We start from the raw sequence: 13311 nt of genomic DNA, 5'->3' as shown, positions 1-13311 counted from the left end.
CGAAAATATTCATATGACATTTTGGTAGAGAAAAACTGGCTGCCGCAGAACAGAAGGAGCCAATGCCAAAGCCAAAGCCGAAGAAGTAGCAGCCAAAGCCAGAGATGAAGCCCGAGATGAAACTGGAGACCGAAAACTGAAGGAAAACTGGGGGAAAAGCGGGGAAAATTGCGGAAAAGGACTAGGGCAGATGCAGCTGGTTTTACCCGCCGGGTGAAAGTGGGCAAAGTGAGTCACATAAATCTCGCTGGCTAGAAAAAATAATTCGAAAAGAAACACACACAAAAAATACAAGTGAAAATAGGATCAGAAAAAGTTCGACCATAAATGTAAACTGAATGAAAACATATTATTAATAAACAAGTACAATTATAGATTTTAATTTTATATTAAATATTTTACAAATAACAATTTTAATTTAAAATTAGAGAAAGTAATTGTATTTTTAAAAAATAACTTTTTTTTAAATCCATTCAAAATGTATAAAAGTAGGTAAATATATTTTAAAATAAATATTAAAATGGTAAAGGTACATAAGTTTTTGACTTACCCCACTGAAGGGTATGGAAGGACATAATGCATGCATTCCCAATTTCCAAAGGCCCTCCTTCTTCATATAAAATATGTGCGGGAATCCAACCCACATTCAGATCCTATATCCGGCAAGTTTGGGTTATGGCTGGATTTATTTCACCATTCGATGCGAAAAGTCAACTGAGTGGCAACGATTTGTGGGCTCGGCCAATTGGTGTAACATATGGCGAACAAGGCCCAAAATCGAATTATTCTAATGGCAGAGATTGATATGGCGAGTAAAAATATATAAGTATTTTATGTTATTTTCAGAAAATAATTGGGGAACTTAGGGAAAATTATTGTTCCTTTTTTTAAGCCCAAAAATAAATATGTCAAAACATTAGTGACATGCTTAATCAAGGCTGATTAATATTGCACACAAGTTGTGAATGGAGTTCCCCCTGATTCTCCCCAAAAGTTGGCCAACTTTCGGTCGCAGAAGTCGGCTAAGGTAATCAGTAAAGTTTTCGGCCCCCTCGGACTTGTGACATAACATTGCAATTGATTTCTTGGCCCTATTCGAAATGTAATTAGATTTGGCCAGTTGACTTCAAAGTTGGGGCATGGACACACTCAAATCGAGAGCCAAGTTTTCCCACATGTTTATCCGCATATTTTTCAATCTGGATTTATTTCCATTTCCTGTTTTAGCTATTTTTCTCTTTTTTTGGTTTACTTGCCAGTGCCTTTGGGGAAAAGTTTTGTTGTTTTTATGGCGAAAATTGAAATTGCAAAAGTCGAGTTTCGGCAACTTGATATTTTATTCGAATGCAAAGGCCAAATCCCACATAATGCATCTGCAAATAGGGGCAAACAGTGCGGACCAGCAGTATAAGTACACTGGGGTATGTGCAGCTGTCTGTTTTTCCGGACGGAGTGGGTGGCACGCGGAGTTACTACGGATTTTCTTGTCTATTTGGGCGAGATTATAGCCGCCACACGTCCGCCGTTTCCGGAGTTTGGAGCCAGCGCCGAATGTGAACATTTTCGGGGCTCATGTAGGCCGTAATTGGCTGCCAGTACTACATCTACGGCTCCTGTTTCAGGTCCCTCATGGTTACCGGCTCCCACTGCCGATAACTAACTCATTGTGCAGCTAAATCGGCTGGATTCGAGCCAGAAGTTCCCTGTTTAAAGGTCTTGATTAGTACTTAACAAATTTTACAGACAAGTTAGCAAAGCTAACTAAGTTATAAGTGGCAAACTTTAAGAAAACGCACAAATATTAAAAGAATATTTTGGAGTAAACTAACTTTTTCTAATTTGTATGGCTAAATAAATATTTATAATAAAAAAATGTTTATAAATATTATAATTAATATTATAAGTTCATCGTCAAAATTTATATAAGCCAGCACTGCCTTGGCCCGCAGGGGTTTTTTCAGACAGCTGCTTAGCCCCGCAAACTTGGCTCAGTCGAGCCTTGTTTCTGGCTAAGAAAAACTTTTCAACTACTATGATGAGCAGAGCGAGCTGTAAAGTATTTGCCAAAAATTTCTTAGTGCATTTTTGTACTCTCTAAAGAAATAGGATTGTTATTTAAACATAAAGAAACTGATCATATAAAAATAAACAAAATAAAACGAAATAAATAAGTATACAAAAATATTGCTAAAAAAATATTTGTGACCTTTTAAATAAACTTATTCTTTGCTGTCCTGAAGAAAAAAAAATATTAAAAAGATTTTAAAATATACTTAATAATATAACTAAATAAATATTTGTAACCATTCAATAGGTTCCACTTGTTCTATGCTATATGTTTAAATATTTTATACGTATCCTAGAGTGTATTAACGGTCCTAAGGCATTCATAAATTAGAGTTTCACGAAATGTACTCCTTGGAAACGCGAGTTATAAGAGGGATTTTCTGGGGAGGGGAAAAACCTAAGCTCGGCCCAAGTTGTGTAGCCATTTCCCTGGTTCTTTGGCATAGTTTGGCATGCGGCCGAAGTGGAAGTTGCACCGCAAGTATCTGTTGCAACAAAGGCCGAGGCACAAACTATGCCCCATGCCGGTTCGCATTCCCAGTGCCACGCCCCCAGATGTACCCTACCGCCCCCCGGCTGGCCTTTTAGCAGGTGAAAGTTGGGACATTATCAGCACTACTAAACAACCCTAAAATGTCGCCGCAAAAATCTGTCATCTTGTTTCCAACTTAATTTCGCTCATTTCAAGACGCCTTCCCCCCTCCGCCCTGGAAAGCCCGAAGGACTCAAACGGGGGTCCTTAAAATAGTTCCATTGTTGCTGGCCTGGCAAATTAAGTAAATTGAGTGAAGACCGCAGGACATTTTCAGGGATTCTGGCCAAAATAGAAATTAATTCAAGCCCAACTTAAATTGAATTTCATAAAATGGCTTGGCGTTACAAAACGAGGCTTTCACTTACGATACTTAAAATTGAATAAAGATATTAAACCTTTAATAGGTTTACCTAAAATTCATTATTTTTTCTTGAAAATATAATGAAAGGTTATTTATACAGTTTTAAATTCTATTATAATTGTGCTAAGAAGTATGCTTCAATATTTCCACTTGATGGCATTTGAAATACTGCGTAATTTTTCACTGCATACTATTCGACACCCTTATAAAAGATATAGAAACCCTAGTGAATAATTAATATATTTTATATATTTCGAGAAGGTCTGTCATACCCCTAACGATCCTATAACTAACTAGCCACAAACGCCAGCCAGTATGCCTCATCTATTTTATACCACTGGCGGGGAGTTCAAATGAGAAAACATGGCTTATGCCCGGCTTAGCACACCGATAAGCCCCGTTCTCTGGGTAATTGTTTTTATGCCCGGTCCCCATTAAAAGGCTGCCACACAAATTAGACTATAAATCGGCGCCAAAGTCCCACGACAAGCGGCGAAAATCTCGGCAAATCCTCTCAACACGCCTGCATATGGAATCCGCGGCCGACGTTTTAATTTAATTAAAAGCCAAAATGCCGGCTAACAATTTTGGCCACTGAAAAGCGGCAGAGCCACTCCCACTACTGCCAACACCGCTGTCCATATGTGTTTTCCTTCATATTCGGTCATGAAATATGTATTACCAAATCAGCGGCACAGGCCCAAAACGGCGCCGGAAACCGCGAAAACCACACGCCGGAAAACTAAACACGGCCCAAACGGGCTGACTGCACGTGGCCTAAACAAACGTGACAAAAATCGTTAAAAGGGAAATAGCTAGACAAGAAAAATGAATTTTGAAAAACCACAAAGTGTAAATATTTAATTTGTTGATTTAAAATACTAAAAAATGTTTAAAATATTAAAATGTAAGGCACTGATTTCAATAATTTGATTTAAGTGCATATATATTTCATTATATATTAATTAATATTTTGTTATATTAAATGTAAGATTTATATTTTTTTGTTAAGGGAAAGATTTTTGGTACATCAAAATAAATTTTAAAAATATATATATTTTACATAATTGATTTTTAAAGTACATAGATTATTAGTAAGTATAAAAATTCTACATTTTAATCTGTCTTTCTTGGCTATAAAATCTCCAAGTGGGCAACTCGATTAGCAGGGCCTCAGTGGGTTAAGGCGGGGGTGTAATGGTCCACCGTTCGGACGTGGCACCTGCTAACTCGTTAGCGCTTAGCTAGCCAAATGATATGGCCAATATCAATATTGACATTAATTTGCGACTCAACTGGGTCGAGCTGGGCGATTTTCTCTTTGGGCGGAGTGAAAGTGCTGTGAGCAGTGGCAAAGTGGGGCTGGCGGAAAAGTGCGGGAAAATCGCAAGGGAAGGGCGGAAAACCAGAAGGCGCTGGCCCATATCGTATATCATTGTGCTACCAAAAACTGCAGCAAAGAAAATGAAAAATGCCGCCGGCTGGGCGGTCGGAATGTTGCCACAGTTGCTGGTCCTCCTCCAGCACCCATTTTCACCCATTTGCCTACATCGGTTATATATATGAGCGGGGATATATAAAGAAAAAACAGTCTATAGCTCTGGGGTTCGAATTGTTTTTATTCTGTATTGTTTCTACCACAAAAAAAGGGAAGAAACGTGTTTACTTTGACTGAGATTATTCAGGGAGCTACATTTTTCTTGCCATGTTTTTATAGGTGTTGGGTTTAACAATAATAACCCTTTTTTTTTGAGAATTATAAATTTAAAAATTATTTTATTATATTAAGAAACCTTTAATAAATTTGTTCAAATTAAAAATGTTTTAAATATTATTTTATTTAGTTTTTATTTTATATATATTATATGTTCATCTAATGTTACCTTTTCCTTTAATATTTTTTTTATTAATGTTGCTAATTTATATACCCCCTTTTTAGGCCAACTCTTTCGGTGCTTATCCTTTAAAAATATGCAAAAACACTAAGGTTAGGCACAAGAATACGAGTATACCCCGAAATAAATCCGAATTAGGGCTACTGCCGGTGGGTGGTCGGGTCAGCGGCGAGGTTATTATCATGTTAAGACTGCAGCCAGCCATAAGTTAGCTGGCGAACCGCAGGCTCTCCTTCGTCCTGCGACCGGTTCCAGGACCTTTTTCTGCTTTTCAGGCTCCCCGCTGGGGCGCAAAGATTTATTTATCTGTTCGGCGGGGGCCTTTGCCCACCTTTTTTTCTCCTGCGGTAGAGCAAAAGCAAAAGCAGAAGCAAGGCAAAGCAAAAGCAGACAATGTGTCATCAGTGGGTCTCTTGGCATTTAAATATTTTGCCGCCAAGTCATTAACATTATCAGTGGCCAAAAATGGGCAAAACAAGATGCAGTTTTGGTAGCACCGAAAAGCCGGGCAATATTCATAATAGCGCGGTTCATTAGGGTGTAATTTTGAGTGTCGTTTGCATTTTCGGGGGCTGGCAGCAAGAAATATGCTCTCTGTTCGGTGCATCCTAATGGCAACTTAATGGCATTCGCGAAATACGAAATTCGATTACGCCACCCCTGGCAAACTCTAATGAACACAATCCTTTTCCCGGTCTAGTAGGCCACCTACGGTATAGGTAACACGGGGCGTATGAGTAATGTGTTATATCATTAGAAAATTAAAAATATTGAAATGTGATGTTTACCCAAATCTTATTTAACTTTGTAAATTTAAAAATGAAATCCCTAAGATATATAATTTATACTGCCGTCAAGTCGTTTGTAGTAGATGCCTCCTCGACTGAAATGTAGAACGCGAATTTTTGAGAATTCTCTTATTTTACTTTATTTTACTCCACTCAAAGTATTTGTTCTAATGCCAAACGTTTTGAGCAAAGTCAATTAAACTTAAATTGCTAGAAAGCAGAACAATGTAATTACATTGCGAATTTTTTAAGCTGCTCCTCCTGCATTCCCGTGTGTGTTAGTTCCTGTTCCCTCTACAATTTCCCGATGCTCGCCCGTTACCATAATTAAATTTACCTGCGCTTAGTTCGGCTTTTTGGTGCTGTCCTCGTTGTTTTGGCTGCTGTTCATGATGTGGCTGTTGTGTCCATGTTGCCGTTGCTGTTGTGAATTTTCCCGCTTTACCCATTTTCCCATTTTCCCCCAACAATCAAGAAGCAGGTCAAAAAGGAACTTTTTCCCAACCCATCCCATCGCATCGCATCCCATCCTTTCTCCTGGGGGCACAAACTTGTGTTCATGTGTTGACAGATTCGTTGACATCTCCCTCTGAATTTCCCCAACCGCTTTTCTCCGCCCTTCCGCCCGTCGGTCATCTTCAATTTCCATCGATTAATTTAATAAAAATTTCCCCCATTTTCGCTCGTCTAGAGAGCAAACATTGTAGACGCCCCACACCTTGGTTGTTTTCTACTTTTAATGCACTTAATAGATGGAATTTTTAATCTGCGCTTACATGTGCACATTAAATGAACTTTTGAATGCTTAATTGAAATTACAAACGAACGAAAAAAATGTATGAATTCATTATGGCAACCAAATCGCTTTAAATTTGTTTTGTGCATTAAATATTTTTTAGGCAATTAATTATGCGGGTCGTGGCCAATTGTTCATATTAATTAGCATGCCACGCCCTCGCATTAGGCCGCCCACTGCTGTCTGCCTTGAAATGTAAATTTTATCTGCTTAGAACTTAATTTCAGCTCTACAGTTTGAATACATAATATTATACTGTGCAGTATTCCAATTTAAGTGTATTCCATGTTTATATTTGTTGGGCTTCCCTTCGATTATAGTACAATAAACAGTTGCTTTCTCTTAGTTTGTAATAATAATATTCTATTAAATTATATAGTTCTTTATGTATTATGTTGGGTTCTAGCGATAATAGTTATGTGTTCTACCCATTCAATTTTAAGTTTGAATAACGTAAAGTTATACTTTAAATTCAAACCCTTTCTCCCAAAAGACGTCACAAGCTGTTCCACCGAGGGGATCGTAAAACAGATTGGCCAACGCCATAAATTTGGAACAAACGGAATGGAACAGGGACGTATAATTGACGAGAACAACTGTACAGGGTTATCTGCCGTCTCCCTCGCACTCCCACGCTCGTGCTCCCTCGTTGGTGCCCTGTGCTGGTCGCACCCCTTGCCACTTGCCTTTCAATTGTAATCATTTGGGTGTTAAAAATTTTTGGCGCATTCATTGCTTATGTTCCCTGTCCCTTTCCCTTCCCCCAGTCAGCCCTTTGCCATCTCTTTCACTCCCCCGTCAAGCGATTTTTGTTGCTGTTTTTGGTGACGCTGTTGTTTTTTACAGGCTTCATAAATCTTAATTTTAGCGCATGCAAGGACAAGATTTAAACTGGCTAAGGGCGGATATATTGGGGGCGGGGCTGGGCCACAGCCCAGGGTCGTCGGAAAAGGGGGCGGGGTGGTGTAAAAGTGGCGGTGGCAGGCTGTTGGCACATTGCTCGTTTTGAAGTTTTGAGCTGCACTTTTGACGTTACAAGCTGCCTCCCGCCAGCATGGCCCAAAAAGAGGGGGTCGCAAGGGGGACTTTCCACAGAGGAAAATTATGTTAATATTTTGAGCCCTGCCGACCCCAAACAAGGGTTAAAAAGTCGCGTTTACTTTATTTGTTATTTTTATAAAATTATACTTAGCTTACTCATTAATTACTGTTATGCTTACAGTAAGTTAGGATCATAGTAGATAGGGACAGTAGTCACTTCTGTTCATTTTAAGAAACGTAAGTTAAGGTGAAAGAATTACTTTTATTCTTTTTTATGTAAGTCCATTGTTTTCAATTTTTTTTAAATTTTTTTCTGTTTTTTTTAGCTATTTAGAATGAAGAGTAGATAGGGACCGTAGCATTTTTTTCATTTCAAGAAACTTAAATTAAAGTGAACGAATAACTGTTATAAATAATATTCTGTTCTATTATTTTCAATTTATTTTATTTATGTTCTATTTTTATAAAATACTTAAAATGGAGAGTAGATAGGGACAGTAGGAATTGTTGTTCTCTTTCAGAAACTCAAGTTTAAGTGAATGAATAAAGTAAATCTAATTGTCCATCAAAGTTTACCATTGCCTTGATTGTACTTCAGCTAGCTCTATTTGTTTATCAAGTAATTAAGTAATTTTCTCTGAGTGTATTGGGGGTAGGGCTGCAGGAGTCGACGGATGAGCTAACTGAAATTTGTCGCAGCAACTGAGGCGAAGGCATCCAGAAATGGCACAAGTTTTGGCGCGTTAAATTTAATGCCTTTGTTTTCGCCATCCAGAGCCCAAACCTCCCCCCAAAAGGGCCACACCCCTCATTTGAGGGCCCCCTTTTCAGTGTGTGTGTGGGGGCGGCGGGCGGGGGAAGTTTACAAGATGTGCCAAAAATTTGGTCATACTCAGGCTCCACAACTCTCGCAAGAATTGTGCTTCGTTTTTTGGGTCGCCCCATCAGGAAAACTCGCCCCTTTCCCCTTCGAGCTTGATCACACCCCCGCAATGGCATCCAAAACACCCAAAACCACCCACTCGATGCCCTTTGGCGTAAGCAAAACGCATTTTGAAAGCTTTTAGCTGTTAATGTGGCATAAATTTGTCTTTGTTGTTGTCTTCTCGGCACTTTTTTCCTTCGTTTTGTGGCCGGAAATTGAAATAAAAAGCAACAGCGGCGACGAGAGCAAAACTTCAAGTGCCAGGGGCTCGGACCCCGTCCAGCAACCAAGTCCCCCTTTCCAGTAAATGCCCCCCAACCACACGGAGAAAATGAAGACATTTGGCCTCGACTTTAAGTTGCAATAAATGAAAACCAAAGAATAAGTCAGATTTGGGAAAATAAACTTTCAGGGGATTAACTTCTTTGTTTTACAAGGAACTTACCTTGTATTAAAAATACTAAAAATTAAAATCCTGCTATTTAACGTATTTATTTTGTTTTGATCCCTGAGTGACCTACTTCAACAAATCATGTATGATATGTATTTTTCTCTCTGCATCGAAAATCCCCCAACACAGCCCCTCCCGAAGATCCAAGCGCTGCACAGCTGTGCTGGCAATTCAAATGTTTGTTGTATATAAATTTATTGATTTGCATTAAAATGAGGCAGGCGCTCGTAAAGTGTGTCATTTCGGTCAAAAGCAACAGGGGGTAGAATGGCGGAAAAAAAGTGTGAGGGCTGGGGATGCTGACATCGAGCCTGGGACATCACTTATGCCCTCCCTCGTTGCCCCAAATTGAGATGGATGACATGTCAATGAACTTGTGATGACTTGCAAGCCGAATTCCGGCATCCGGTTGCCGCAGACAAAAGCCTCGACTAATTTGCCAGCGAAACGAATTTTGATTGCAGGCTGAATTATAAAGTCGAAGATCGCAGAAGAGACAGTGAATAATGACGGGGGGTATGTGGGTGACAGGGAATTTATTTTAGGATTTTTAAAAAGGTTCGGGTGAGTAAGGAAAAGTAAGAGAGGTATTTTAAAATACCAATTTCAGACACTTTATAATGAAAAAAAATATAAGAACGCATAATTGTATACAAAAATAAAGGTTTAAAAAAAAGGAAGTAGCTTCTGCAGCCAAACGGGTTGAGATAGAAACCTAAAAATAAAGCAATATTATTTTAGCTGCGTTTTTTTAATTCCTAAAAAGCAGCGTTTGGCAAAGATCGAACCTGGGCTATCAGAAATTGTGATGGGGGGCCGAGGGGCCAATCAATTAGGGCGTTTCCAGGCCAATTGGCCGCTTTATTTGAAATCCGTCCGGCTTGATAAATCCGGCAAATTGGCATCCGGCTCGGCGGCGGTTGCAATTCGTCAGACCGCCATAATGTGTCATTCAATTAACACATCGGCCGTCGCTTTTAAGTGCAAGTCGATTATGCTGTCAACAGCTTTGCGGTGTCCAAAAACCAAACAGCAACTGCAAACCCGGCGAAATGGTTTCCTCTGCACGGGCCATACATCGCAGGACCAGCTTCTGGCCCGAATTGGTCGGGCAAATAAAACTGCCAACAGCTCGGCTGGCTCATTAATTTCATTTTCCATCGAGTCAACAATTAACCAATCGTCGCCGCTCTCAATGGCCCTCATCAGTGGGCAGGGCTCGGGTTTTATTATTATTCCATCGGCTGTAAGTTGCAAATATCGCGAGTTCTCCAATCTCCAGTTTGACAGGTTGAATTTAAGGGATTTCCCCTGCCCTCGTCACGCCCCGCTTTTTCTCGCTGTGTGTGCGCACATTTAATTATAGAATAATCTTTGATTTAATATGAAAATTGCATGGGGGGCGTGGGGCGTGAGGCGTGGGTGGTGGGCGCGCTGGCCGCGTTGCAAATTAATTAATTGCCGCCATATGCTAATTAAACACTCTTTTTGCCCAGCAATTTCACCCAACCCCTCGCGCAGCCAGATGCGAAAGGCTATCACATAGATAAAATAGTATATATAGCTATACATATGCGGATAAATATTTATATACACACATGTATGTACTCCGGGCTTTTTTGTGTTTTCCCTGCATAATGCAAAGCCATTCAAGCGGCGCGGATTAAAGTGGCAACTCATTAATTTGGAATTCCACAGTAATTATACGGCCGAGCAGTGGCTATCCCACATCGCCCCTGACTTGCGCTAATCCCGGAACAGGATCCTCTTCCCTTCGAGATCTATGATTAAAAAGCAGGAAATATCTAGATGGCTGGGAGAACAGCTTCTGGATCAGAAGCAGTACTCATACAACTACTCAAGTGTAGACACTGTCGTGTACGGGAAACAAAATTGTAGTTTACGCAAATATAAATTATGTCCGAGAAAAAACGTGGAACGGCTCTTTGTAAACCGAAATACAAGATTCAGAAGGTAGCGCGCGTTACTAACAATGGGTACCTCAACTTCCTGACCGAATACAAGAAGCGATTCTGGGGACTTTCACCGAAGGACATGGTGCGTTTCGGAGCCAGGCAGTGGAATCAGCTGACCGTCAAGGAAAAGAAAGCCTTTAAAAATATGGTGAGTATTCAGGAACTACCTTAATCATGGTCAATATTAAAAAACTATTAACAAACGTGTATTAGAAGGAGCCTGTCTCCGTGGTAATAAGCGCACCTCAGGAGTTTGAGAGTCAGTCCCTTGGGCAAACCCCCGATAATTCAGAGCAGGAGAAACGAGGTCCTATTCGCTCTCCTACTACCCGTGACAAGAAGTCCAAGATCAAGAAGGAAAAGAAGCCATCAAAGCCCAAGAAGGGCAGGCCCAAGAAGAAGCCCAGTCCTGTGCCAAAGAATTGCGACCAAAGTCCTTTGGGCTCCGCGGTGGCCTTTATTCACTACATGCGCATGTTCCAAAAGAAAAATCCCAATTTGTCGGGTCCTGAACTATTAAACAAGGGAGCTCGTGTGTGGTGCAACCTGAGTGAGGGTCAGCGCAAACAATTCGAGCTGAATTTGAAGGTTTACAAAAGAAGCAATGGCTACAAGTTGATGAGGATTGTGTGAACCGTGTTTCACTAATGAAGTTGTGTAAATATAAATATCTGGGCTTTGTAAACTGTTTTATAATCATGTGTTAGGTATTACCACTAAATGAAATGGGCTCGTTGAAAGGGGAAGAATCAAAATGAGTTGGACATATAAATTTAAAAAATCAGAAAGGAGTTGTCCGTTTTTATTTTAGTATGTTGTTAGATGTTTAAAAAAACACAAATGCCTCACATAAGCAAATGATTTTTAATAACTTGTTATGGTGTTTTTTTGCATTTTAAACCACTTTTTGATAAAAAGTTTCCCATTTTAATTTAGGTATCACCCATTTATAGAAAGAAAAATGATTCAAGTAACCTTGACAACATGAATGTTATATTGGATACTCCAAATAATAATTACATTTACTAGCTTTTTCTGCAAACAGCAATTTGGAGGGGCTTTACATATTGTATTATTTACATGTATTAAACGATTTTATAAATTAAAATAAATTCAGTTTCTACGTGTCCAAAGACTTCGCAAAATTTCATTTATTTCTCAAGATCACGGCAATTAATATCCGGAACTTAAAATCACTCGCCTCGGGGCTTGCGGATTTGACTAGTGAATTTAATTATGCGCGAGATTTCACTCACCAAATACCCAAATGGTTTGACGCAACTTATACAATATATTGTTAAAAACTTGGAAAAAATCTTAAAATTTTAAAAGGGTTGCTGTTAGCAAAAGACTTGTGCTCTCTATTTTGAAAATATTATGAATGCCCGTTCCGAGAAGGTGATTGGAAAGGCATGGTTTGCTCTGTTTGGCTGGTTTTTTGCCTTTTATTTTAGATATTATAATAACTCTTTAATATTGCATTCAAAACATATCAAAAAATATCCTAGGTAGCTGGAAGAACAGCTTCTAAATCAAAATCAGTATTCACATTCATTCCCCAGCGTAGACAGTGTTGTGTTAAGAGAAAAATTTTAGTTTACAAAAATAGGCTATGGACGGGAAAAAGCGAGCAAGGGCTATTCGAAAAGAAACTTACAAGTTTCAGAAGGTAGCGCGCGTTACTAACAATGGGTACCTCAACTTCCTGACCGAATACAAGAAGCGATTCTGGGGACTTTCACCGAAGGACATGGTGCGATTCGGAGCCAGGCGGTGGAATCAGCTGACCCTCCAGGAAAAAGCCCTCTTCAAAAATATGGTAAGACATACCTATCTGTATCTTAAGATATATTTAACAAAAAGTAACAATCGCGAGTTAGAAGGAACCTGTCTCCGATATAAGAAGCGCCCCTCACGAGTTTGAGAGTCAGTCCCTTGGGGAAAGCCCCGGAAAATCTGAGCGGGGAAAACGCAGTCCAGTTCGCTCTCCTTCGTCCTGTCAGGGGAAGTCCAAGATCAAGAAGGCAGGATCCGGATCAATCAAGCGCCAGATGAAGAAGAATCCCAGTCCTGTTGCAAGGAATGGCGACCCAAATATCTTGGGATCCGCCATTGCCTTCATCAACTTCATGCGCAAGTTGCAAAGGAGGAACAAAGACTGCCAGTTCAACGATCTCTTCAAGAAGGGAACTCGTCTTTGGTGCCGTATGCACGTGAATCAGCGGAAGCACTTCGAAAGCCCACTTTGGTAAAGTTTTTCAAAAAGAGCTCTTCATAAGCAGTACTATCGTCATCTTTTCAGGATTGTGAGAACTTAAAAAGAAACACTACCCAATTTCAGCCATACTAATGTGTAAATTGGAAGCGAGAAATGTTTCACAGATGGTTTTGTAAACCTAATAAACGAACTAGGTTCCGTAAACAATTTCAAGTTATAAATATGTGTTATTTTGACTTAAATCAAATTTATTTCAGA

The 13311-nt window shown here is 39.6% G+C and overlaps 2 protein-coding genes across 3 annotated transcripts; both read left to right on the top strand.

Annotated features, from left to right (window-relative positions):
* Positions 1 to 10696: 10696 nt before the first annotated feature.
* Positions 10697 to 11520, top strand: LOC108021886 (protamine-like protein 99C). Of its 2 annotated transcripts, none has more exons than XM_044093397.2 (2): positions 10697 to 10983; positions 11052 to 11520. In XM_044093397.2, exons 1-2 carry the CDS (start codon positions 10777 to 10779, stop codon positions 11466 to 11468), a joined length of 624 nt encoding a protein of 207 aa, XP_043949332.2. In that variant the 5' UTR covers positions 10697 to 10776; the 3' UTR covers positions 11469 to 11520. The 2 variants fall into 2 exon arrangements, with proteins under 2 accessions (XP_043949332.2, XP_043949331.2); XM_044093396.2 differs by having other exon boundaries at positions 10700 to 10983; positions 11049 to 11520.
* An 856-nt stretch (positions 11521 to 12376) lies between these two features.
* Positions 12377 to 13311, top strand: LOC108021876 (protamine-like protein 99C). The gene is made up of 3 exons (XM_017090670.3): positions 12377 to 12654; positions 12716 to 13083; positions 13138 to 13311. The coding sequence occupies exons 1-3, from the start codon at positions 12448 to 12450 to the stop codon at positions 13151 to 13153; spliced, it is 591 nt and encodes a 196-aa protein (XP_016946159.3). The 5' UTR covers positions 12377 to 12447; the 3' UTR covers positions 13154 to 13311.

The sequence above is a fragment of the Drosophila biarmipes genome, chromosome X (genome assembly GCF_025231255.1).
Source record: "Drosophila biarmipes strain raj3 chromosome X, RU_DBia_V1.1, whole genome shotgun sequence".
Lineage (NCBI taxonomy): Eukaryota > Metazoa > Arthropoda > Insecta > Diptera > Drosophilidae > Drosophila > Drosophila biarmipes.
Note: the sequence above shows the minus strand (reverse complement) of the source record. Positions and strands in the feature narration are given on the sequence as shown.

Coding starts and splice junctions, on each gene's coding strand:
- LOC108021886 (XM_044093396.2), top strand. CDS start 10,777: ATGTCCGAGAAAAAACGTGGAACGGCTCTTTGTAAACCGAAATACAAG. Junction 10,984..11,048: donor AGAAAGCCTTTAAAAATATG/GTGAGTATTCAG, acceptor AACGTGTATTAG/AAGGAGCCTGTCTCCGTGGT.
- LOC108021876 (XM_017090670.3), top strand. CDS start 12,448: ATGGACGGGAAAAAGCGAGCAAGGGCTATTCGAAAAGAAACTTACAAG. Junction 12,655..12,715: donor AAGCCCTCTTCAAAAATATG/GTAAGACATACC, acceptor ATCGCGAGTTAG/AAGGAACCTGTCTCCGATAT.